Below are 26,539 nucleotides of genomic sequence, written 5' to 3'. Positions count from 1 at the left end.
CATAAGTACGAAGTAAGTAAACAATAAAACAGGTCAATCGCCAGCTAAAAAGCAGCTAAAAACCAAGAAAATATGTAGATAACCAACAAAAATATAGGTAGCCAACAAATAGGTAGCCAACAGAACAGTTGGTAACCAACAAAATAGGTAGGTTAGGTAACCGAGAGAATACGTAGAAAACCAAGAAAATATGTAGATAACCAACAAAATGTAGGTAGCCAACAAATAGGTAGCCAACAGAACAGTTGGTAACCAACAAAATAGGTAGGTTAGGTAACCGAGAGAATACGTAGAAAACCAACAGAATATGTAGATAAGCAACAAAATAGGTTATTCACAGAACAGTTGGTTGGTAACTAACAGTCTAGGTAAGAAGCCATACAGAACAGGTAGACATGAATGACAGGTGTGTCACCACACGCGAGGACGGACACTCACCCTGCTGGTGGCGCTCTCATACATGTCAGCCTCGACCTTGCGAGCGTAGGCGACTAGGTTGATCATGCGGCGATCATGCAACGCCGCTGGGTCCGGCGTCGGAAATATCGCCTGCACCCTGTAGCAGAAACAAGAACCCTGGTCAGCATCCCGCCCACCGACAGTGGTACCACAATTACCTCATGAAGCATCTCGCAGTACTGACGAAGGCTCGGCCGCTTACTTATTTATACATGTGTTTATTTGTTTGTTTAGTCATTCTTACACAACAACATGCTGTTATTGCACACTGTTCTCCTCAGTGGACCTGAAAGCAAGTTGATGCTAAGCCTCCCCTCTCCTCCCCCTCCTCCTCCTCTAGGTCTGCTTGTTATCTCGAAAAGTTATGGTCATGATGATCAATGGACCGTACTTATGGCAGACTAGTATGCTGGCTGCGTACGTGCGCATGCATTTGAGCGAGCGCACGCATGTGTGAAAGTGTATGAGCATGCATGTCTGCTGCTGCTGCTGCTACTGCTACTACTACTACTACTACTAATACTACTATTACTACTGCTGCTGCTGCTGCTGCTACTATCACTACTGCTACTGCTGCTGCTGCTGCTACTGACATCTCTCTCCGCCTACACAATGCTCCGCGCGGCACCACCACCCACCTCCTGGCTCTCCGTCTCGCACTCCCCGTTCTCGGTGACGGCTGCCATCGCTGCCTCTGCAGCTTCGCGCTTCCGCTGCTCTTCCTCCTCCTGCTCCAGCTCGCGGATGCTCTCCTCGAACACGTTCGGCCAGAAGTCGCCGTCGAAGTACGGCAGCTCGGCGGCCGACTGCACGTTGTTGTCCATCGCGTCCTTGAGGATGTCCTACGAGAGACGAGAAGGCGCGCAGTGAGACACGAGGCGAGGCAAGAGACGAGGCGCATTGCGAGGCAGGCGGCGAGACGCGTCGTGAGACGAGAAGCAAGACAAGTCACGGGACGCGACAAAACACATCGCGAGACACAAAGTGAGATGATAGACCGCGACACGCGAACCAATCTAAACCACCCACCGACACATCGCGACACGGACACGGAGAAGGATCGTCACCGTGACCTGTGATGCTGCTGCATACGCCGGCTCTTACCTTGTAGTCGACGACGACGCGTTCCATCGTGCCCTTGTCCAGCATCTTGCGATACCAGTCCTGCAGGCGCTTTGGCTTCGGAATCTTCTGCTCGATGGGATGGCAGTGGAATATGTAGTCGTCCCCCTCGCTGGGCGGGCAGGCCCATATGTGCGCCCACACCATCCTGCAACCGCACAGACGAGTGTTACGGTGTGACACTGGTACAGTAACCGCCCTCAGACAGAGAGCGAGAGAGAATGAGAGAGAAAGAAAGAGAGAGAGAGGGCAGCAGGAGCAACACTCACCCCATCTGCTTGCAGAAGTCGAGATAGCCGATGAGAATCTCGTGGTACACCGCCGTCCGAAACTCACGCGGCGTGAAGAAGTGGACGCTGTCCAGATAGGAGACGTACACGCGCCTGAAACGCAACAAGCTCAGTCGAAGGTCAGTGTGAAAACACAACTCACACTGACACCACTGTGTCTCTCTATCAGTGTACCTAAGTACACCTAAGTCTACCTAAGTAGACCTAGGTACTCTACGTAGGAACTGCGTATACCTAAATCGCACCACCACCTTCCTATATAGTTGATACTGGTCCCATCAGGTAGTGGTATCCACTAGGGGTGGGACAATTCATCGATATATATCGATGTATCGCGATACAAAACCTTGATGATACACGTATCGATACTCTTCTGACTAAAACCAGTTTCATTTAGTAGCGTAGAAGAAACATAACACAATTCACAATTCCATAGCTTTTAGCATTTCACTAATATAAGCGCTCCACGAAAACAATTTGTAAGCGTTCGCATGATTGGTAGAGTCCTCCCGATTGAGTGTACAGTTTGCCAGGTAGGGAAGCATCGTGATACTGATCATACACTGAGCTACCCTACTATCATCCTAGTATCATAGGTAAGTATCGCCCTACTAACTATTAACTATAGACACAATAGACTATAGGATAGATCGAGTTTCGCTGATCAGCGTTCACGCACCTGGTGTTCGGCTGGGAACAATGCGAGCCGTACTCCTGCACGTGCATGCCGAAGAAGCAGACGTCAACGCCATCTATCTCCTCAAAAGCGAACAGTGCTTTCGTCCTGTAGGGGAACATCTCCGGGAATGCGTTGTCGTCAGAGTATCTGCCGAACGTACGAAGATCGTGATTCGTCGAGCGACGGCAAGACGTAGAGTAGCCGCCAGTTATCACATGTGGCGCCCTCCTTCGGGCAATAACTAAAATTTTGCTACAATAATTAATTCGATGGTTTGTGACGCTCGTGAATGCATTAAGCGCAAACACTGTGACAAATTCCGTGACTGTTACTCACAGGTATCACACTGTAACCGGCATTATTCGCATCGCAGCACCACGACTGGTGTCGCACAAAGCCACAGTGAAAGCCCGCGCTGACGCCCGCGCAAGCGACGCTCGCCTTCCGTGGCGCAAACGCAGCGCCCCCTACCTGGTTTTCATTCCCGACTTGACCTCGACGACCTTGTCGCTGCTGGAGACGACGCGTATCGTCACGTCGCCGGCGCCCGCCCCGTTCTTGTGCAGGAAGTTGTTGACGCGATTCTCCAGGAACATGCTCAGCTTGTTGGCGGGCAATCCTGCGGGAGACACGCACGCGATGAGGCGACCGATTAACGCCTCCCTCTCTCACACAGCGCTCACAACAGGGTTGCTTATACGTAAGAGGCACAGTGGTGCACCACCGTTGTCAAATTTAACATCGCTGTTGTCAGAATGCTCCTGTAGAGTCAGGGAAGCTCATAGTATGTAAATTATCATTAATTTTGTTAAATTATGCGCGTTTTTTCCCCTAACTGGCCATTAATTACCTCCTTTGTCTAATTTTCCCTCAGAAGAAACCCCGTACAACTGCACACAACGTACATTAGGAGGCTGGGACACAAGCTTCCTATTGTAAGCATGTAGTTTACACGAGCGTAGCTGCACATGACAGTAGCAACAACTGGGCTTGCAATAGTACCCCTCTTGCGCCGTACGATGAGGGCGTGTATATAGTAGTGGTTTCCCTGACTACACTATATAGTTGATACTGACACCATTATATAAAGGCTTCTAATAGGGGTGGGATGATTCATCCGATATATCGATTTAAGGGCGATACAAACCTTATCGATACACGTATCGATACGTTCGACCATTCGCGATACACCTATTGATACTCTACCGAATAAAATCCATATCGTTATGATAAAATAATTATGTGAAAGGTGAATCGCGATACGGATCTTATCGTGAGCCACCGGTATTGCACCACCGCTGACGTACACGCACACACGTGGTATTACTCAGCATCGCGACTTAACAACCGTGAAATCGAATCTCTCGTTAAATGTCGCCTCGTCCCTCTCCCGCCATCGACTTACGTTTCGCCGAGAATTTATTATCCTTCTTTGGTCTACCTAAGGCCTTCAAGCAGCCAGAACACGTGAACCTGCGCAGAGAGAAGAAATTCACAGCATGTAAGTCATGGTACAAGATTACTAAAGCGTTAGTGATTAGCTTTTTTTTTGCGAAAGACCGACTGCCAGTACTGCTGCTTCGACGAATAACCCACTTATTATCCGAGGACCCTGTGGGGGAGGTCAGGGTCCCTGGGGTTATTGTCACGTGTTAGGTCCCCCCTCCCCATCTAGATGAGAAGTTATAGATGGACATCACTCACCCGTTGGGGTATATTTGCGTCATGTAGAGCACGCAGACTCGATGCAGCTTGCGACCGCATTCCTGGCAGTCAACGAACCTGAAATGTCGAAGATTCGTTAGAAGAGCCGTCCAGACACTGCTTACTCTTGTTATTCTCATATTCCCCAGATAATCTTAAAAAATTTTCTTAGACATCTTAGAGAGAGAGAGATACTAGAGAATGAGAGAGTGAGGGATAATAGAAGAGACAGGAGAGAAAGAGAAAGCACGATCGACACACATTGTAGCATTGCAAGGTGGTGCTAATCTAATGATGGCATAGAAGAATGCACGATTATAAAAACTACCGATTCTTAATGGTCAATAGTCAGGACTGGACAAGCAAACTGGAACGTCTAACCGCTACAGCAGGGTTGCTCCCGGTGACACAAATGTGACTGTCCCCTCGCGGCGCACGGAAATTCTGTACGGAGTAGAGATGTGTGCGCCACATGGTGGCACGCCACGCAATACTTACGGCTCCAGTTCTAGCTGGTCGTTCTTAACTTCCTATCACACTAGGGCAATGATTATCAGAGCCGAGTTGTGCCTCTCCCGGTTGATACAGGGAAAACGGACTCCTACCTTACATGATTGGAGCAGAATGATCCCCTACTAGAATCCTAACACTGTTTGTGAAAAATGTTGACTAAGCAATTCACTTTTAAATCTACAAATCTCGACTAAATCACACACTAACAAATCACAGTGGCACACGGGACTCCCACATCCCTGTTGGGCTGCATCACAGTGGCACACGGACTCCCATATCCCAGCCGAGCTACACCCGAATGGCACACGAACTCCCACATCCCCGTCGGGCTACATCACAGTGGCACACGGACTCCCACATCCCCGTCGGGCTGCATCATAGAACAGTGTGCTTACCGACTGTGCCCTCCACAGAAGAGACGCTGCTTGACGCAGCCGTGGCCAGCAGAGGGGGCTGCATACTCGCCGGCGGCGTTGGCATCGGCAGTTCGGGACTTGATGAGGAGATCGGTCCCACATCCGGCACTGAGCCACCTTCATTAAAAAGACAAGCAACAGTTACAGGGCTGCGGCAAGCATTATAAACACCCTCCGCACAGTTAGCTGCATAGCTGTGTACAACATCAAAAAAAGTACACGAAGAGAAGACGCCGGTAAAAACTCGAGACAGAACTGCGCAGATAATCAATATCCCTCTAGCCGCAGGCATAATAAAAGATGTGCTCAGATTCCGACGATTCTACTGCCGGTTTTCGTGCTAAATGAACAGTGCCTCGCACATACTCCATTTACCAGAGCTATGCGCGCCTGAAATCGTTTGTGAATGCAACTGTGTTTACAGCCTCTCATTGTGACACTCAGATACTGCGACGCGCCGACGACTTTTCAGTCTACGACGAAAATGAGGACGACGGCAACTGCTCTATTTTCACCGGTCGCTGTTCCGGTGATCAAATTTTACCACGGTGCTGACAGCAAGGGCTGTGGTTGCCCCCTTAATTGCCAATCTTTCACAAAAATCTTCATGATATCCAAGGCAATAAATCTTTGCGGCTGCCCCACCTGGCTTGCCGTGTGCACCCTTCCCATAAATTCAAAATTGTGTACATGTCATACGTGAAGTCATTAATACAGTGCAAGTTGCCTTGGTGCCTCTGTCTCGAAGGGAATGGTCACCCTGGGGCCCTGCTGAACCCATGGCAACAATCACCTTGCCACAAAACATCGAAAACTTGACCTGCAAAGTTCACTCACCCATCTGCGTATTGGGCGACGGAGGTACGGGCCGGTGCGGTGCCTGAGATGGCGCCACCGTCGCCGCGCTGCTCGCTGCCTGCGACGAGTTCATATTGCTTGGGTAGGATATGCCGAGTGCTTGCATGGCGCGGCGCTCCAGGTCGGGTCCCGGAGCCGGGGCGGGCTGAGACGTGCTGGGTGGAGCCTGCTGTGCAGCCTGGGCACCTATCACACAACACACACATGCTCGTTCACTCTCACGATGAGCGGTCACCTCCATCTTATCACGCAGGCGGATTCATTACAGACAAATTCCGCCGGACGTTCGACAAATTTCGAAACGTGGAACAATGGACTATTACCATTGATTTACAAAATACAGTGCTCAATTCTTGCTTAGTCAAAGAAATAGGAAAATGTTCTTTCAATCTGGGGATCAATATGTATCAGGGTTCTCCCTACGTTGCGCAATCGGGGCGCGCGCGCCCCGTTTGGGAAAACTCCCCCCTGTTTCAATCGTTTACGCCCCGTTTAAATTACCTCCGCCCCGATTAATATGCACATAGGCATGTGACGTCTCAATAAGCAGTACAAGGAGCGCATTGCATATGTATTGCGTAGCATAATTTTGTTACGTGTTGCATAGCATACGTGTTGCATAACATAAGTGTAGCATTCGAAATAACATTTATTCGGCCGTTCGAGTTTTCTACTAACCGCACGTGCATAACACACGCCACGCGTGCACGCAGGTACGATCACACAAACGTTAAATTGACTACGTCACGAATTTTCTATGGTGATATTTGTAAAAATTTTGTTGCCATTTTTTTACATTAAAAGTAAGTACTAACGGGACTAAACGTATCGTCAAATTGTTACCTGATAAGATTGTTTCTCAACTAGTTAGCAAATCCAAAAAACCTGGACGATTTGATATTATGATCCTGACATTAATTGCTTGCTATGGGCTATGTATGAGTCACGACTGTATGTTTACATCAAACAATATAGGAAAATAGGAAGTATAATGCAGCAATTTAACCATAAAAAGTGAACAGAATTACTTACATTTTGTGAAAAAGCGACAGGAAGTATAATGCAGCAATTTAACCATAAAAAGTGAACAGAATTACTTACATTTTGTGAAAAAAATGGAAATATTTTTTTTAGTTTTTACTATCTACGGAGACGTAATCACTTTAACGACGACGACCACGTGACTGAGCATTCGGCGACGTCTCGCCCCCGCGGTGACAATGTGACACTTACAGTGTGGGCTGTCCTGGCTCATCGCACAGAGTCACCTTCTCTCCCGGCAGCTCGCTGTAGCACTTCTGGCAGTACGCGTACTTGTTCCTGTAACTCCAGTAGGTGGCGTCGCGCGGGATCGTGCAGAGATTCTGGCCGTAGCAGAAGAGTGGCTGCGGCTGGTAGACCCACTTGTGGCCGCAGCAGTAGCCGAGGCTCTGCATGACTGGGTCGATCTCCTGATCGAACACCTCCGCGAGCTGTAACCACGGCAATGCGGATTAGAACTGTAACCACGACAACGCCGGATTAGAAGTGTAACCATGAAAACACAGATTAGAACTGTAACCACGACAACGCGGATTAGACCTGTAATCACGACGACGCGGATTAGAACTGTAACCACGACAACGCGGGCGGCTGGTTACCTTTGAGCAGAAGCGGTAGACGCGCGACGTCTTCTTGTTGTAGAGCCACGCGTTGTCGAACATCAGCCACACGTCGTCGACGTACTGCCACGGGTCCTGGTACTGGCCCGTGTCGAGCCGCCGCTTGATCGTTGACAGATCCATCGGGTTCTTCACGATGTCAAAGTAATCCTGAAGAAATAAGCGACTCGGTCGTTGACACGTCTGCTCAGAGATGTCGTCTGCGCATTTTTCATCGCACGTTTGCGCATCGTGAGCGGCGACGCAGGATTTTTTTCCGTGTCTATGCACGACGACGGATATATATATATATATCCTAAAGAAAAACGCGATCCGGTGGTTCGTGTGCGCATTTTTCATCGCGCGTTTGCGCATCGTGATATTTTTCGCATCTGCGCGCGACGATGGATGAAGGTCTCACTACGTGCGAGTGACCACATAGTCATTGATGTGCATGGGACCGATGTGTGGTCAGTCTGATGATACAGGAAGAAGCCCTGTACATGTTCATCATTAAACATTCCAGTGAAAAAAATACACGGGGGCTCGGGGCGATTTTAGCGAAATGCCAAAAAGAGCCCCCGTAAATTTGCATAGAGTTCAATGCAAACCAAATTTTAGAGTGCTATTTTCATGCACGCGAGCTTGAAAAGTAGCCCCCGAAAAATAAATTATATTTTTTTCCCTGAAACATTCAATGTACGTGCATCGGGACACGTGCCGACATCATTCTAATTACGCGCTGCCGCTAACGACTTTTAGATAGTGCTGAGCACGAAATACACCGGCTAGCAATTAATTTTCCCTACGTCACTCGCTCTTTCTCTCTCTCTCTATCTCTCTCTCTCTCTCTCTCTCGCTCTTTCTCTCAGTCTCTCTCTTTCCTTCTCTCTCGCTCCCTCTCTCTCTCTCGCTCTCTCTCTTACACTACTTCCCTCTCACTCTCACTCTTACTCTCTCATTCTGTCCCTCCCTCCCTCACTCCTTCCCCTTCCATCTCTCACACGTGCGCGCCATAACAACATTAACAATTCAGTAGCAATCAGCTGGAGAGTCACTCCCTCCCTCGCTCCGCTGCCTCCGTGTCCACACCACTCACGGGAATATTGAGCTTGATCGGGTCGACGGGGTTGCGGAAGGGCACCGACTCCGGGTCCTGCCTGTAGAGTGTCTCCAGCGTCGGCCGCAGCGCGTACCGCAGCTCGTCCAACTTGAACACTGAAAGCAGACGCACACGGAGACATGTCAACGCCGACGCCCGGGAGGGAGAGGGGCGTTATCAGTTACAGCTGCTGCTGCTACCGCTGCTGCTGCTGCTGCTGCTACTACTGCTGCTGCTGCTGCTGCTGTTACTACTGCTGCTGCTACTGCTGCGCTGGCTGTACTACTGACCTACTGCTCATACTGATGTTACTGCTGGCTGCTGTGCTGCTGACGTGCTACTGCTCCCACTGATGTTAATATGCTGACTGCTGGCTGCTACTACCGACTACTGCTGCGACTGCCGCCATGCTGTTACTAACTACTGCTGCTGCTACGCTGTTACTACATGGCTGCTGCTGCTGCTACTATGCTGCGACTGGCCGCTCGCTGGACACTGCGTTACTAGCTGCGGCACCGCTGACGCCTTGCTGTACTAAAGTACGCCCTGCCTTCTATGCGCGCTGCTGCTGCTCGCTGCTGCTGCTTGCTGCATGCTGCTCACCTTGTCTTGTTGCGTTTCGTCTGCGGCGTCTCCGTGCACCGTCTCCGACTTGACCTGACGGCCGTCCCCTTCCGCCGCGTCGCCTCCCCGGTTCTCCTTCACTGCCAGCCGCCTTCCTTTGCGGCTCGACACGGCACGCCGCCGCCCCTCTGCTCGTGTTCGGCTCCTGTTGATCTGAAATCAACGATCGTGTAGCGTCGGCGTGGGAAGACTGTGAGGCAGCTACGCACACACAAACGATTGCTCGTCAGGTAATCAATCAGATGGACGATGTTGATCGCTCGTTAGGAATCATCCGAGGTTAGGGCGGTCTCCTGACGGGCGATGTCACGCTGCCGCGTGAGGCTGGGTTCAGCGCAGGAGACTGGTTTACATGTGGCTGGATAGAACATCGACGACGAGCAGCTAGCACGTTACAACGTTACGACGCGTTCATCGTTAATGCCACACGCAGCAAGGTCACATACATAATATTATTCACATTATTTATTACGTTATTAATATATAGTTATATATATATAGATACTAATATTATATTGCATATATTATATCATATGTATTTATAGATACATTACATGTAGCCATTTCCACACATGCGTCGCGCGCACGCTCTGGAGGTATTGATCTAGCGGACAGAGACTACACTGTCTCCTCTACTCACCTGCGTCCGGCTCGATTTTGCATTCCCGTAGCAAGCTGGCCGCTACGCCGCTGCCTTTCCCGCTGCTCTTCCGCGCCGCTTTCCGCAGCCTTTACGCCGCCTTACCACCGCCCTTTCCCAAGCCTTGGCCAAGTCGGTGCCCATGCCTTGCCGGTTCCCTTCCCACGGATACCGGGTGGAAGATGCTGAACCAGACTCCTGGGTAGGGATGTCTCGACTTTGGTTCCTGTTCACTTCTTGCTCCACACCGGACTGATGTAAATAATTTGGCACATACTAGTATCAAGACAGCACATACAGTCAACCGACAACTATGTTCATAGGTGGGCTATTATTAACAATTCTGATGATACATTAATCCTTGTGGTTTTTCTTACGTGGTCAACATAAAACGGCACTCAACATAGTAATGCGACCAACCCAAACCCTGACAAAATAGCGGTTTTTATAACATGTTCCAAGAAATACATGGTCCACCCCTCTCTCTCACACTCTCTCTCCCTCTCACTCCCTTTTCTCTCTCTCTCTCTCCTCCCTCCCCATCTCTCTCTCTCTCTCTCTCTCTCTCTCTCTCTCTCTCTCTCTCTCTCTATCTCATTTCCAACCAAGCAGAGCCCTATTCATTGTCCCCATCATGTTCGGCACGAGTCGCACGCACTCACCTGAGGTGTAAGGGTTTCCCTGCACCTGGCCCTGACTGTGAACACTGGACTGTTCCCCTAGCTGCTGGGCTTGTGACGTGGGGAACCGCCCCTGAAGCTGCTGCTGCAGAGTTAGCTGCTCCGTCTAGCAGAGAAACAACGTAAGGGACGTGCGACAACGACGACAGTGCATCCCAACTCGGCGCGAACCGAAGTTTTGGGATGATGTTTGTGTCGCCTGAAGGACCTATGTCACGTACTTACAACTAGACTTAATAAAATTCTATTGTAACTACTACCACTAATAATAGCACTTGGAATCATATTGTCATATAATATTTCATACATCATCGTAATATTCATCGAAATATGATGGGTATAAACTACGGCTTTCTCTACGTTCAACCAACGCTCAGTCTTCTAAGCGATTCACTATTTCGAGCCAGAATTACCTGGTCTGTTAACAAACTCTTTGCACGGTCTTTGCGATTTTTTCCCCCCGCATTCTGCGCAAATGAATTCAGCGGTGGTCAACTCAGCAGCACATTCCTAATGGGAATTTGAACACGCACGCACGCACGCACGCACACACACAGCACAACGTAAACAACCTACCTTTACTTGATTGTTCGGCAGTTTCGTGGCAACAGCGGCGGCGGCGGTCGCACGCGGGCTGCCTTCCACCCCGTTCACCTGCCCGCGGGTCTGCCCGCCCGGCACGCCGTTAACGCTGGTGCTGGTGGTGAGGCCGTTCATCTGGCTGCTCGCCGTCACCGTGGTGAGGGCGTGTGAGCCGGCCGTCGCCGGTGGCGACGGCGACGATGAGATCACGGGGGGAGGCTGCGACACGCCGGGGCTGTTCACGAGCAGGTTGTGCGCGAGCTGTGAGACGGTCATGCCCGCGTGCACCCCCGCGCCCAGCATCGAGCCGCTTGCTAGCGCCCCCACGTCCGCTCCGCCGCCATCTGCAAAACACCGCGCAAGAACACCGGCGACATCAGTGGAAAATTTTATTCTCGCAAGATGTGTAGGCGTTCGATTCGTTACGTAGACAATGTCACAAAATATTCTCGATGATGCACTCGTGCAGGTGTGTTCGATTCGTTAGACAAACGATCGGTTGTATCGTAACAAACATGTATTCTCGATGATGCACTCGTGCAGGTGTGTTCGATTCGTTAGACAGGCGACCGACCAGTGATATTACAACAAACATGCATTCTAGAAAACATTAGATTCCGCATTGTTCCACATGCGTGGTACACTAACGAAACTCATTCCACCCCATGACCAGTAACCGATGCACATAAGTCTGCCTGCCTGCCTGCCTGTCTGCCTGCCTGCCTGCCTGTATGTCTGCCTGTCTGCCTGTCTGCCTGCTTGCCTGCCTGTACATATGTCTGTCTGCCTGCCTGCCTGTCTGCCTTCCTGTACGTATGTCTGTCTGCCTGCCTGCCTGCCTGCCTGCCTGCCTGCCTGCTTGTACGTATGTCTGCCTGCCTGCCTGTCTGCCTGCCTGTCTGCCTGCCTGTACGTATGTCTGTCTGCCTGCCTGCCTGCCTGTATGTCTGCCTGTCTGCCTGCCTGCCTGCCTGCCTGTATGTCTGCCTGCCTGTCTGCCTGCTTGCCTGCCTGTACGTATGTCTGTAACACCTGACCGCCTGTTTGCAGCTGCCAGACACACAAGCGCACGAAGCAGCTGAAAAGGGAGAGCGAAGCCGTGCTCGGACGCGAGCTGCCGTGGTGCAGCGTGACGCGCACGCGGGGGCTTGCTACTCACTCGGAGCCGTGATGCGGGAAGGAAGCTGTGGTAGCTGCTGACCTGGGCCTCGGCTGATGCGATTCATCCTCTTCTCCTCCAGCTCCTTCTGTATCTTGTAGATCTTCTCGGCGAGCAGCTGGTAGTACTCCTCCTGCGCGAAGGGGAGAGGACGAAGAGAAGACACGTGAGGACGCGCATGACGAGGCGCATCACTCACCCCGCACCACAGTTTAGTTAACATCCAGCAGCACTTAACCACAGAGCGCAGTGCGCGAAATTAGTGTTATTTTGCCCGGTGGCCGCCGGGTTCAACCCCCCCACATAATCAGTCCACTTGGCTTATTCAAAATTTTGCTTATCTTGTAAGGGCCTGTTCAATTTGTCTAAGGGCCTGGTTAACTTTGGGTAAAAGCCTGGAGCGTGTCACATTTTTGGCTACAATTTCATGCCCCGAGAACGTATACCAGCATACAGGCATGCAATATTACGATTAGCTACATCTATCAGAATATAGGGATAGGTACGAAAACAGACGGTGTCTATAGAACAGGTATGTAGTGACCAGAAAAAGGTGAAAAACAAATGGAAAATATAAATAACCAGATAGTACATAAATAATCACATCATAAGTAAGTAAACAATAAAACAGGTCAATCGCCAGCTAAAAACCAAGAAAATATGTAGATAACCAACAAAATGTAGGTAGCCAACAAATAGTAGGCCAACAGAACAACTTGCGTAACAACAAAAATAGGTATTATACCCCCACACTTTAACGAAAAAACGTCACAACAAAACAAGCGTTACGGTAACGCAGAGCAACTACGTAGAAAAACAACAGGAACTAATCGTAGATAAGCAACAAAATAGGTATTCACAGCAACAGTTCAGTACCACGACACAACACGCTTGGCATCTGGTAACGTAACAAGCGTCTACGGATAGTCAAAGGCCAATAGCCAGCAAACAGGCTAGACATGAAATGACAGGTTCACCACACGCCGCGAGGACGGACACTCACCCTGCTGGTGGCCTCTCATACATGTCCCCTCGACTTGCCGAGCGTAACGCGACTTAGGTTGATCATCGGCGATCATGCAACGCCGCTGGGGTCCGCGTCGGAAATATCGCCTGCACCCTCGATAGCAGAAACAAGAACCTGGTCAGCATACCGCCACGACAGGGTACCACATCACCTCATGAAGTCATTCTCGCAGTACTGACGAAAGGCTCGGCCGCTACTTATTTATAATGGTGTTTATTTGTTGTGATAGCTCATTTTACACAAGCAAACAACCATGTGTTATTGCCACACTGTATCTCCTCAGTGGACCTGAAAGCAAGGTTGATGCTAGCCTCCCCTCTCCTCCCCCCGCCTCCTCCTCTAGCGTCTGGCTTGTTATCTCGAAAAGTTATGTCATTTTGATGATCAACCTAGGACGTACTTTGCAGACCTAGTATGCTGACATGCTCATATACTGCTACGTGCGCATGCTTTGAGCGACACGCTAGGAGCGCACGCATGTGTGAAGTGTCGATGAGCATGCGTGCGCCTGTTTAGTGGTGTGTAAACCTATATCAGAGTACGTGCACGTGTAGTGTGTGGGTAAGCCTGGTGAGTACGTGTCGTGCTGCTAGGCGTGCACGTGTGTGAGTCACGCGCGTGTGTAGGCCGCGGCGCGCCGGCGCGCGTCCGGGGGGTAGTCTATGGGTTGGGCGTGTAAGCCTGTTTAGTACCGCATGTGTCAGTTCGTGCTGTAAGGCCTGTGTCGAGTACGTGTGTGGTAGGGTGCCTTAAGCCTTGTGAGTACGTGCGTGCTTTAGTGTGTGCTAAGCCTGTGTGAGTCCGTGCCGACCTCGCTATCGTGTCGATAAGCCTGTGTTGAGTACCGTCGCTGTGTGTATGTGTTGGTGTCAAGCCAGCTGGCTGAGTACGTGACGTGGTAGTGTGGTGTAAGCCTGTGGGCAGTACGCGCCCGCTGTGTAGTGTACGTGTGGCTGCACGGTGTGTGGACTACGCGCACTGTGTAGTTCGGTGTGTGCACGTGTCGGGCAGCTCACGCGCGTGTGTAGGTGCTCGTGGCAGCCGTCTGTCGTTGTAGTCACGTGCCGGTGTAGCTGTGTGATACAGCCTGTTGTGACTACGTGCCGTGTGTAGTGTGTGTAAGCCTGTGGTGAGTACCGCGCGTGTGCTAAGTGTGTGCTAGCCCTGTGTGAGTCACGTGCTGTCTTTTGGGTTAAAGGTCGCTGTTGTGCACGTGTGTCAGTCCTGGCGCGTGCTGTAGGCTGTGTCAAGCATGGTGTGACCTACGTGCGTGGTAGCTGTGTGTAAGCCGTGTGGTGAGTACGCCTGGCGATGACTTGTAGCTGTGTGTGCACCGGTGTGTTGAGTTCGCGCGGTGTGTATCTGTAGTGTGCACCTGTGTGTCCGACCTACCGTGCTGTGGCCTGTAGTGTGTGTACAGACCCTGTGTGGAGTAGTGGCGCTGTGTAGTGTGTGAGTACGTGAAGCCATCCCCGCGTCGTCGACACTCACAGCTTGTGCACGAGGTGGTTTCGCAGGTCCTGTGTCACAGAGCCACCGCCTGAGTGCACACCTGCACAGGACCTCATCGGACCTGTCGGAGTGCGACGACGCCGAGGCGATGGCGCACCTACTCACCGCCCACCTCACACTACGCAGTACGCCCAGCGCTACACCACAGACCCAGCGCACCGGAGCACACAGCCTGCGCACAACCCCCTCCACTTCGTCTGTCACCGCGCACAGACACCAAGGAATTGAGACTCGCGGCCGGCGGTCAGCGCTGGCTGGACGGTCGGCTGGCCGCAGCGGCATGCCGGCCTGCGACGCCAGACTCTTCGCCATGCCTGCAAAATCTGGGATTTCACTCCCTGAAATTCGCCCGTGTTATGTCGTGTTTTGGTGCGCGGGGGCGACTGCGAGATTCGACCGCGAGATGACGCGTATCTGGGCGAGATATCTCAAATGCAGAGGTTCGCTGTTACATGTTAACGCGGTTCATTGGCGCAAGCATACTCTCAAAATGCCGGAGGTTCGCTGCCTTACGTTAAGGCGTATCGATCATGGGGGAGAGTATCCTCCACATGCAGAGGTTCGCTGCTTACGTTAAGGCGTATCTGGGCGAGATATCTCAAATGCAGAGGTTCGCTGCTTACGTTAAGGCGTATCTGGGCTGGAGACCTATCTGCTACTAACGTGCAACGGTTCGCTGCTAACTTAGGCGTATGGGCGAAGATCTCAATGCAGAGGCTGTTCGCTGCCTTATCTGTTAAGGCGGGCCGCCGAGTGCGTGGGGGCGTATCTGGGCGAGATATCTCAAACGCAGAGGTTCGCTGCTTACGTTAAGGCGATCACACTAGGGCAATGATTATCAGAGCGAGTTGTGCCTCTCCCGGTTGATACAGCGGAAAACGGACTCCTACCTTACATGATTGGAGCAAGAATGATTCCCCACTAGATCGCCTAACACTGTTTGTGTGAAAATGTTGACTAAGCAATTCACTTTTAAATCTACAAATCTCGACTAAATCACACACTAACAAATCACAGTGGCCACATCCCCGTTGGGCTACATCACAGTGGCACACGAACTCCCACATTCCCCGTCGGGCTACAGTCACCAGTGGCACCACGGACTCCCACATCCGCCCGTCGGGCTGCCATCATAGAACAGTGTGGCCCTTACCGACTGTGCCTCCACAGAAGAACGCTGCTTGACGCAGCCGTGCCAGCAGAGGTGCATACTCGCGGCGCCGCGTGCACCTCGGCACTCGGACTTGATGAGAAGAGCGGACCCACATCCGCACTGCAGCCACCTTCATTAAAAGACAAGCGAACAGTTAACAGCGGCTGCGGCCAAGCATTATAAACACTCCGCGACAGTTTAAGCTGGCATAGCTGCTGTTACCAAGCATCAAAAAAAGTACGACGAAAGAGAAGACGCGGCTAAAAACTTCGAGACAGAACTGCCCGCCAGATAAACAATATCGCCTCTTAGATCCGCCGAGGCCATAATAAGATGTGCTCAAGATTCGACGATTCTTACTGCGGTTTCGTGCTAAATGAACAGCTGCCTCGCACATACTCCATCACGCAGAGCTATGCGCAGCTCTGAAATCGTTTTCGTGATACTGCAGACGGTATTTACAAGCATCTCCTTGTGACACTCAGAAGATACTGCGCAAACGCGGACCGACGATCTTTTCAGTCTACGAGCGAAAAATGGAGGACGACGGCCAGATCTGCTTATTTCCACCGGGTCGCTGTTCCCGGTGATCAAATTTTACCCACAGTGCTGACAGCAAGGGCTGTTGGTTGCCCCTTAATGCAATCTTTCACAAAGATTTCAATGATGGTCCAAGCTTAAATATTCGCGGCTGCCCCACCTGGCTGCCGCTCGTGCAGCCTTCCATGAATTTCAAAATTCTTGTACATGTCTACGTGAAGCTCGATTAAGTACAGTGCAAGTGGCGCTTGTGCCTCCTGTCCTCGAAGGAAATGTCCCACCTGGGCCGCCCTGCTGAACCATCGGCAAACATCACCTTTGCCATTTAAAACATCGAACAGCCGACCTGCGGCTTCCTCACCCATCTCGCCGTATGCGGCGACGGAGGACGGCCGTCGTCTGTGCGGTGCCTGACGGATGGGCCCGACCGTCGCGGCGGCTCTCGGCTAGCTGCACGAGTCGATGAGTGGGTGGCGCTGGCGGTAGATATGCCGAGTCTTGCATGGCGGCGGCGTCCACAGTCGAAGACGTCCCGGCGCGGCGGCGGGCTGAGACGTGCGGGTTGGAGCCTGCTGGCAGCCTGGCACCTTATCACACAACAGCACACCTGGACTGCTCGTTCACTCTCAACCGATGACCGCGTCACCTCCATCTTATCAACGCTAGCGATTTCATACCAGACAAATTCCGTCCAGATAGTCTTCGACAATGTTTCGAAGCGGGACAATGGACTATTACATTATTCCACAACAATACAGTGCTCAATTCTTGCTTAGATCAAAGAAATAGTGAAATGTTCTTTCAACTCTAGGGGGATCAATATTATATAATAATATATATATATAATTATATATATAGATATATATGTATATAAATATGTATGTGTATTTATTTATACATATATATATAAACACACACACGCACGCACGCACGCACGCACGCACGCACGCACGCACACACACATATAATACCTTGAGTTCTCCCTCTGTCGTTGGCTGTCTTTAGAGGCAGACATACAGGGCAGTCTTGTCGCGTGCAGTTCTTCCAGTGAGTAATGATTTGCCGTGAGGAGGCACAATGAGCAACTGCAATGAAGTGGTTCAGGTAAATCTCACACATACACATCTCACACATGCACATCTATTAACACAGTGTTAATAGCACCATACAATCACCTTACTCTCTGAGAAAGAAACTTAGAAATACAAATTACAAAATTACAGTTTACTGCGACAGACGACACGATTTAGTTTGTAACACACATCTGATTATATAGAGGAAAAAACTCCATCAATAAATATTCTATTGTTCTCTTTAGAAAATCTAAAAGATAAGTTGAACTTCAACAAGGAAGGTCCTCAGAACTCCTCACAGACATTTTAGAACTGACGAGGATGCACACGGAGCAGAGGCAGCATCCGACGCTAGTCTGCGTGCGCGCGGCGTGGGGGCCCGTACCTTGGCAAGCCTTGCCAGCGTGGCACGTCGTCATGTGGTTGAGCACGTTCTTCATCGTCTTGCAGTGCGGCAGGTTGCAGACGCGCACTTGTCCGTCATCGGTTCGCTCGCGCCGCTGGCACTTGTGCGCGTGCAGCAGCAGCACCAGTTGCTGTTGAATGAGACGTCGTTTCTCTGGGTCAGCTGTCTGGGTCGGGCCAGGAGCGCCCGGCGGCACAGGAGGCCTCGGCTGACTTCCTGCCGCACCCTCCTGCGCCTGCAGACAAGAGAGCATCCACGATACTCAGCTGATATGGCGCCTACAAACGTCTTGATATGGTATCGCCGCGCAGCCCCGTAAAATACGGTAGATAGCAGCATGTTAGCAACTCCATATTCTATATGGTATAGGGATGCAACTGCTTATCAGGACTGATTTGCTGGACTGGTTCATTGGTGTGGAAAGACTAGAAATTGTCCCATGTTCCAGTATAATGACAAGATAAGTAATTTTGCTAGTACCCATCTGTCTCTCATTACAAAATCCTCAGACATTGCTAGTGCTAATCCATCTCCCAATACAGAATCCTTAGACATTGCTAGTACCCATATGTCTTCCAGTACAGAATCGTTAGACAGTGCTAGGACCCATCTGTCTCCCAGCACAGAATCCTTGGACATTGCTAGTACCTATCTGTCTTCCAGTTGAATACTAAAGTGTATTTTTACCTCGCGGGGCCTGAAGAAGCCATGCTCCCTTACCTGGCCGAGCTGTGCTGCAGGGGTCTGCTGCATTGCATTAGGACCTTGCATGCCCGGAGCCTGTTGCCTGGGTGCTGCGGGGTTCCTCATCGCTGGTGGAATGGTGTTGCTGTAGGGATTATTATTGCCTGCCATGCCTGACGGCAGCGTGCTTGGTGATAAACTGTTCACTGGTGCCTGTAACAGCAAATCGTAGACAATGCTTAGGTGGCGACGCTTATGGAACGATTCGAAAATGATACATGGTTTGCGTTCCCAGTAGATAATGTTCAAGGAATTAATTCTGCTGCTAATAATATTCTTGCTCTCCTCTCTGCCAGTACAAAAGTGTTACATAATATAATGTATTGTGCTTTATAATAAACAATTTTTATTGCACATGCTCGGGCCTTTTATAAAAATACTTTTAGGAGTTTTAATATAATAAGTTCACACACACCATTGTGCACACGCTGCATATATATAAATATTGAAAATGGTAGACAACCAAATTCGAAATGCTAATATTATACACTTGTAAGATAAAATATAAAGTATGAGCAATAATCCCTTAGCGAGTACTCAAACTTCTTAAACCATAACTTCGGTGAAATAGTAAGTTCATCTATGAGGAACGTTTACAGTACGACAAGCAAACGTAGCATTTTTGCAAATCTTCGTAAATCCTCGATAAATAAGTGGCAGCCATACCTGACCAGGTATCTGAGTGGTTCCGTGTGGCTGCGTTTGAGCAAAAGCCATGTTCCCCATAACACTGTTAGGTCCTAATGACACTGCTGAACTGACAGGGATATTACGCACCAGGCCAGGTCTCAAGCCTCCACCACTCACAACTGGACCGTTCATCATGTGATTTGGCAATTGCACTTGGTTAGCACCTGTAGCACCACTTATACTGCTGGCAACATTCAGTTGCTTGCCATTCACTGACGGCACACCGGACATCGAGTATTCTATATTGGAGACACAGTTGGATAGGCTTGCCATCGATTCACTCATGTGCACACTGTTTGTGTTGATGCCATAAGGTGAGCTGGATGGAGTAGCCGACCTACTAATCATAACGTTCGGTGGCGGCGACGTAAGGGCATTCGAACCGGCTCCTGGACTTTTCTGCATCCCACCACCACCTAAACTATGGGGACTAGGAGCCGGCGACAGTCCGCACACTTGCTGAGGGCTGGAAGCATTATAGTTCTTCGCATTGACCATTCCTCCAGCTCTCACCCGTGTCATTTGAGATAGCTGCGACGGATTGTCTAGCTGAGGTGCGATTGGCTGCACTAGTCCATTAGGCAAATCGTGATTGCTGCTAGTGCTACTGCCAACACTACCAGGTCCGATGTCCGGCATACCACCCATTATCTCATCTGGAAGTTCTTTTTCCAGGTCCAACATGAAGTTGAAATCTGTTGAATGAAATGGGCGAGTATAAGTTTTGCAGTAATAAAAATGTTATCGCCGGCAACTGACTTGTAAGATATAAAATGATAATATATGACATTGCTGCGAACTGCTACTTCTATTACCACAGCCATCTCATGATGGCAAATCGAAATATATTAAGTTGTTTATGATGCTTTTTCCCAATTCATCAAAATGTGATAACTGATTTGAATTGATTTTCAGTATTAGTAGTATGCCTAATAACAGACATATATACAAATAGCAGTGCAGATTATGCATCATATATGAAAACATCTTACCGCTAGCATTGCTGCCGCTGTTGGGCATTGATAAAGGTGAAGACACTCGTGCCCGCTTGTTCGGTGGTGGTCCATCGATATGAGGCTCACCCATTTTAAAAACAAATCACGATCAACCGAAATTCGGCCTGTGGCCAATTAATACTTGGTCAAACCCCCGGAAAGGTTGCCAATAATTGACACCAGCTGATGATGACAATATGATGTCACCACCTTCCAAGACTTTGAGCATAATTAATACTATCTTGAACGACTATAAGAGATGTCCAGGAGGACGTCTTCTGCTCCGTTTTTTCACTGGCCCGAACAGATGATATTGACCACCGAATCATGAACGCTGATCACATCTTAACGTCAATGTTCTTCCCCATTCACGTAGATTGATACACGTTTTTCACTAAAATCTCATTGTGTATGTCTATGATGTCACACAGGTGCCATCATGCTGCCAAAATATTCACTTAGCTATGCGAAAATTCACAAAAATGGCGACTGTTGATGGAAAACTTTCGCTCGCTACAGAAAACAACGAAGGTTTCCGGAATTGTACGAGTAAGGCTAGCGATGCCTCCTATTGGCCACTGCGGTAAATGCGTCATTCGCGAAGATTTACGGGGCGCTCAGCATCATGGGATTTGTTAAAGATCCCCATGGTGGCCGTGGCAGGAACGATGTTGCTGTTGACGGCCAAAGAGGAAAATATATGCGATATATCCAAAACTAATATTTTATCAATTTAAAAAAAACAGGTGTGTAAAGCTGTAAATTTTATGTTGATTTATTGTTTTCCTCTAATTGCGCACTTATTTTGCAGAGGGAAACGAAGCCAACATAATAAGCACGTACCGTAAAATATTTAATTAAACCTTGTAACAGAAAAATAAATGTATTCCAAATCTTCACTAACGGTGTGCATGGTAAAATTCGATCTAAAATATTCACTTTGCTCGCAGCATCGCGCAACGATACACGAAAATGGCCCTCCGACGTCACGGTCGGTCGCCGTTGACTGCCAAGATAATTTTCTTCGGCCGTTTTCCTACGTTCAAACTGGAGCCGGGCGGGCTGCCAGCACGTGTGCATGGTAAAATCCGATCGAAAATATTCACTTTGCTCGCAGTATCATGCCATATGTTTCCTGCTAGACCTATATTAATGTACGTGAAGATGGCGCTCATGCTTCAGTAACCGTTGACTGTCAAGATAATTTTCTTCGCTCGTTTTTATACGTTCAAACTAGTCGCGGGCGGGCTGCCATCACGTGTGCATGGTAAAATCCGATCTAAAATATTCATTTTGTTCGCAGCATCACGCCCTACGTTTCCTGCAATGCCTATATTAATGTACGTGAAGATTGCGCTCATGCGTCGGTCACCGTTGACTGCCAAGATAATTTTCGTCGGCCGTTTTTATGCGTTCAAGCTAGTCGTGGGCGGGCTGCCATCACGTGTGCAGGGTAAAATCCGATCTAAAATATTCACTTTGCTCGCAGCATCACGCCTTAAGTTTCTTGCAATGCCTATATTAATGTACGTGAAGATAGCGCTCATGCGTCGATCACCGTTGACTGCCAATCTGCTGCTGCTGCTGCTGCTGCTGCTGCTGCTGCTGCTACTGCTGCTGCTGCTGCTGCTCACCTTTCTTGTTGGGTTTCAGTCTCGGCGTCTCCTGCACCGTCTCCGACTTGACGCTGACGGCCGTCCCCTTCCCGCCCGTCGCCTTCCCCGGTTCCTCCTTCACTGCCACGCCGCCTTCCTTTGCGGCTGCACACGGCACAGCCCGCGCCTCCCTCTGCTCCGTGTTCGGCTCCTGTTTGATCTGAAATCAACGATTCGTGATTAGCGTCGGAGTGGGAACGACTGTGAGGCAGCTACCGCACACACAAACGATTGCTCGTCAGGTAATCATCAGATGGACGATGTTGATCGCTCGTTAGGGAATCATCCGATGAGGTTAGGGGGTCTCCTGACGGGCGATGTCACGCTGACACTGGCGTGAGGTGGGTCAGGCAGGAGGACTGGTTTACACTATGTAGTAGAACATGAGGACGACGGCTGCACGTTACCAACGTTACCGGATTCATCGTTAATGCACAACATCGCAGCAAGTCACATACATAATATTATCACATTATTTTATTACGTTAGTATTATATAGTATATATTATATATATATATATATATACTAATATATTATATATTAGTACATTATTATATAGCATACGATTACATGTAGCACATTTTCACACATGCGTCGCTGCACGCTCTGTGAGTGATGATTGATCTGCGGACAAGACTACCTGTCTCCTCTACTCACCTGTACGTCCGGCTCGATTTTGATTCCCGTAGCAAAGCTGGCCGCTACGCCGCTGCCTTTCCCGCTGCCTTTCCCGCCGCCTTTACCGCAGCCTTTACCGCCGCCTTTACCACCGCCTTTTCCCAAGCCCTTGCCAAATCCGGTGCCCATGCCCTTGCCTGTTCCCTTCCCAGATCCCGGGCTGGAAGAGGCTGAACCAGACTTCCCTGGGTACGGGGATGTCTCTGACTTTGGTTCCTGTTTCACTTCTTGCTTCACACCGGACTGTATGAAATAATTTGGCACATATTAGTATCAAACACACAAACAGTCAAACCGACAACTTGTTCATAGGTGCTATATATAACAATCTCTATGATAATTAACTTGTGGTTTTTCTTGCAATGCCTATATTAATGTACGTGAAGATAGCGCTCATGCGTCGATCACCGTTGACTGCCAAGATAATTTTCGTCGGCCGTTTTTATGCGTTCAAGCTAGTGGCTACCAGAACGTGTGCTGCTAAAACCAACCATAACCCAAGGAATATAACAAAACAAAAAATGCGACTTGATTATATATATATATTATAATTCCGGAAAACTGTAGTCTTATCCAACCAGAGTTAAACTATATATTTTTATCACAATAATACTATGCATATTTAATTGCATATTAATTAATTGTAACACCGTTTGTTATTTTATTATATTATATTATATATAGCTCCACAGGTTTGCGAATTCTGCAACGAACTCTCTGGATAGAATCTGTGTTCCATGCCTCGTTCGCTTCTGTCAGGGCTCAGCTCTCCTAGTAACTATACAAGGAATGGTGCGAAAGAAATATAGCGTTTAGGGTATGCGTGCGCATGCGTGTGTGCGCGCATATTTATCCATATACGAACCTGCAACGAGATCTGTAAGTAGATGTGGCGCGTAATGTGAAAAGATTTTATATTATTTTACTAATTGTTTACTCTGCTTATGCGCGAGACGGTATCGTTTTACAGTGCTGACGCGACGATCAAACCACTAGATACCAAACAAGCATGTCCGCACATGGCACGCGCTGCATACTGTCGTAGGACGTTCCCGCGGTCCCGTGCGCCTTGCCGCGGAACTGCGCGCAAGATCCGTGCTCAGCGGTTAGGATCAACTATCAACGATCTCCTTTCGGCAACACTTCTCCGGTATCCCGTCTCATCTGGATACCAAACAAGCATGTCCGCACATGGCACGAACTTATTTGGTTTCATTTTATGAAACGCGCTGCTTTCGAAACGCATATGCAATGACGATAATAAAGCATGTCCCAGTCCAATCTCCAATCAATAGCAGCACTAGGAATGGCGAACAGCCACAGGAACTAAGCGTAGTCAACAACAATATGGTAACAAACAACTAGCAGCGTATTCGCTTGTTTTTATTCATGCGTACAGCAAACAATTTAACACTAAAAATATTGAACACATACATAACATTAACACTGAAAGGAAGGATTCATGCGTTGCGTAACCCATTATATGAATAATATCACTATTTTAATAATGGATAACATACATATGATGTCAAAACATCACGCCCGCACTGCATCGCATACAGTTGAACAAAACCGTTGTATTATACAAAAAACCTCCCCTAGGCCTAAGCTTACTTCCCTATCAACTGTTGAAACTGAAAACTGTGTAAAATGTGCAGTAACCGTCACGATAGCTTAATTACAACCGTATATATATATATATATATAGCTAATGAATATCAAAACAATAATTAATAGGACAAAACAAAACTATAAATTGCGCTGATTTCAGGTACTTATGTGATCAACGATCATTGTCTGTATATATCAGGAGCGTAATATGACAGGAGCGTATATATTTGTCATTATACGCTCCTGGTATATATGTTTATAGAGACCGTACGTATTATGCTGAAAACTTGTGCTACATTGTGCATAGCTGTAAAAATTGTTGATTCACAGCCGCAACTATCAACGCAGCCACAACTACAACTACAGCTACAACTATATAATACAGACGCCCCCACAGTTACAGCTAGAGCCACATGCCGTCACAGCCGTAGTAGCTATACAGCGATCGCTACAATTTGAGCCATATAGTTACACCTACAGGTTTAACTACAGCCATAGCTACAATTTCAGCTAGAGCTATAGTTTTACCCATATAGCTACAGCCACAGGTTTAGCTACAACTACAACTGCTGCCATGGTTACGGCCATGGCGGTTCGTCTGGTGGTTCGTCTGCGCGCGGGCCGAGCGTCAGAATGCGCTCCACCTGCGCGCCATCACACGTCACTCCGTCGTCTCGCAGGAACCAGTGGCGCCATCTCTTGGCGCGCGTCTCCTTGGCAGCGATTCCGCGCACGAAGTTGTTGTTGATGACGTCAGGCAGCGTCGGCTTGGCTCGCACCGTCTGCCGCGTGTACCAGCGGCCCGTCTGCACGCGCTCCAGCGGCCAGACGGCGACGAGCACGTCGGCGTAGCGAGCTGCGAGCAGCTTCGTCACGTACTTCTGATCGTTCTCCGGCGTGCGGTCGTCGCTACGCTTGCCGACGAATCCCGCCAGCTGTGACGTCATCAGGCGCGTCTTCTCGGCCCAGAAGAGCTTCGTCTTCGGCGTCGGCCGGAAGTAGAGGAAGTTTCCGGCGATCTCGCCGTTCGGTCGGTTCAGCGCGACGAGGATGTCGTAAGCGTTGCTGCCGCGCGCGAGCTCGGCGATCGGGTTTCGCAACCATAGGGCGTCTGTTTCGAACAGCAACACGCGCGCGTCGTCTGCCTGCAGCGCTGCGTTGATAAACTCGGTGCGTTTGATCATCAGCTTCTCGTAGCCGACGTCGCCGAACAGGTGCGTGCGACGCATATCGTCACCCAGGTCGAGCAGCACGCTGGCGACGCGCGGCCAGTGCCGACGCAGCTTCGCAAACGCCTCCCTGTCGGTGGCGACGAGAACCACGCTCTCGTGCACGCCCATGTCCTTGGTGTTGCACAGCCAGTTGAACGTGAGAGGCACGAAGGCGTCGTTAACGACAGTCGTCGCCACGACTCTGCCGTCGGCAGCAATCGCGCGGGCTGCCTCCTCGAACGTGTCGTACTGCCGCACGGGCGGGAGAGCACCGCCGCCGTCACCGCCGCCGCTCGCCGCGTACACTATCAGCACGCACGTAAACGAGATGGCGGGAATTAGCAGACGAGATATGCAGAGCCGAACGATGCCGATACGCCGACGACGAGGAAGTAACGGCATGCGCATGGCGATAGAGACGCGTATAGCGAGCGGTGCCGTATGTGTGTGGCCGTGGCAGACGTGGTCCCTTCCCGCGTGTGTCCTTCCTAAGCTTCCAGCATTCTGTATCGCACACCGTTACGGACAATAACTGGCTAGTGCGCGGCGGAGTGCGGTCTGAATGTACGATGGTAAATAGTAAATACACTGCAGATATAGTCGCTGGTTGACGTACGTGTCTTCCGAACCATAGCGTAACTTCCTTCACATCCGTATGCTTTGTGTAATGAGCACAATCTGCTCTCATCAGGGATCTGCACGGTTGCTACTAGGAACAAGTTTTCGGCTAGGACCAATGACCGGGTTCGTGTTCACGCCGCGTGACGGCCCTAAC

At 49.7% G+C, this 26,539-nt stretch overlaps 3 protein-coding genes across 3 annotated transcripts in view; all 3 read right to left on the bottom strand.

Moving 5' to 3' along the window:
- LOC106809003 (histone acetyltransferase p300-like) overlaps positions 1 to 21,119 on the bottom strand; it is a 24,499-nt gene extending 3,380 nt beyond the window's left edge. Inside the window, exons 1-27 of the mRNA XM_014811942.1 lie at positions 20,606 to 21,119; positions 19,590 to 20,308; positions 18,900 to 19,076; positions 18,159 to 18,414; positions 17,672 to 17,785; positions 17,062 to 17,287; positions 16,096 to 16,290; positions 14,987 to 15,125; positions 12,469 to 12,601; positions 11,304 to 11,653; positions 10,710 to 10,833; positions 10,153 to 10,299; positions 8,781 to 8,899; positions 7,682 to 7,852; positions 7,275 to 7,513; positions 6,376 to 6,431; positions 6,021 to 6,227; positions 5,167 to 5,300; positions 4,753 to 4,784; positions 4,255 to 4,332; positions 3,956 to 4,023; positions 3,022 to 3,169; positions 2,551 to 2,697; positions 1,851 to 1,964; positions 1,564 to 1,729; positions 1,069 to 1,301; positions 439 to 556 (exon numbers count right to left, since the gene is read on the bottom strand). Coding sequence (XP_014667428.1) covers positions 439 to 556; positions 1,069 to 1,301; positions 1,564 to 1,729; positions 1,851 to 1,964; positions 2,551 to 2,697; positions 3,022 to 3,169; positions 3,956 to 4,023; positions 4,255 to 4,332; positions 4,753 to 4,784; positions 5,167 to 5,300; positions 6,021 to 6,227; positions 6,376 to 6,431; positions 7,275 to 7,513; positions 7,682 to 7,852; positions 8,781 to 8,899; positions 10,153 to 10,299; positions 10,710 to 10,833; positions 11,304 to 11,653; positions 12,469 to 12,601; positions 14,987 to 15,125; positions 16,096 to 16,290; positions 17,062 to 17,287; positions 17,672 to 17,785; positions 18,159 to 18,414; positions 18,900 to 19,076; positions 19,590 to 20,308; positions 20,606 to 20,699 — 4,704 coding nt within the window. The 5' untranslated portion in view covers positions 20,700 to 21,119. The remainder of the gene's footprint in view (positions 1 to 438; positions 557 to 1,068; positions 1,302 to 1,563; positions 1,730 to 1,850; positions 1,965 to 2,550; positions 2,698 to 3,021; positions 3,170 to 3,955; positions 4,024 to 4,254; positions 4,333 to 4,752; positions 4,785 to 5,166; positions 5,301 to 6,020; positions 6,228 to 6,375; positions 6,432 to 7,274; positions 7,514 to 7,681; positions 7,853 to 8,780; positions 8,900 to 10,152; positions 10,300 to 10,709; positions 10,834 to 11,303; positions 11,654 to 12,468; positions 12,602 to 14,986; positions 15,126 to 16,095; positions 16,291 to 17,061; positions 17,288 to 17,671; positions 17,786 to 18,158; positions 18,415 to 18,899; positions 19,077 to 19,589; positions 20,309 to 20,605) is intronic.
- A 1,097-nt stretch (positions 21,120 to 22,216) lies between these two features.
- Positions 22,217 to 25,129, bottom strand: LOC106809002 (cell wall protein IFF6-like). Its single transcript, XM_014811940.1, has 3 exons — positions 25,082 to 25,129; positions 22,922 to 23,185; positions 22,217 to 22,423 (listed from the first exon to the last, which is right to left on the bottom strand). The coding sequence occupies exons 1-3, from the start codon at positions 25,127 to 25,129 to the stop codon at positions 22,217 to 22,219; spliced, it is 519 nt and encodes a 172-aa protein (XP_014667426.1).
- On the bottom strand, positions 23,471 to 26,494 carry LOC106809018. The gene has a single exon (XM_014811962.1). The coding sequence runs from the start codon at positions 26,170 to 26,172 to the stop codon at positions 25,132 to 25,134; it is 1,041 nt and encodes a 346-aa protein (XP_014667448.1). The 5' UTR covers positions 26,173 to 26,494; the 3' UTR covers positions 23,471 to 25,131.
- Between the last annotated feature and the right edge of the window lie 45 nt (positions 26,495 to 26,539).

The sequence above is a fragment of the Priapulus caudatus genome, unplaced genomic scaffold (assembly GCF_000485595.1).
Source record: "Priapulus caudatus unplaced genomic scaffold, Priapulus_caudatus-5.0.1 Scaffold322, whole genome shotgun sequence".
NCBI lineage: Eukaryota > Metazoa > Priapulida > Priapulimorpha > Priapulimorphida > Priapulidae > Priapulus > Priapulus caudatus.
Note: the sequence above shows the minus strand (reverse complement) of the source record. Positions and strands in the feature narration are given on the sequence as shown.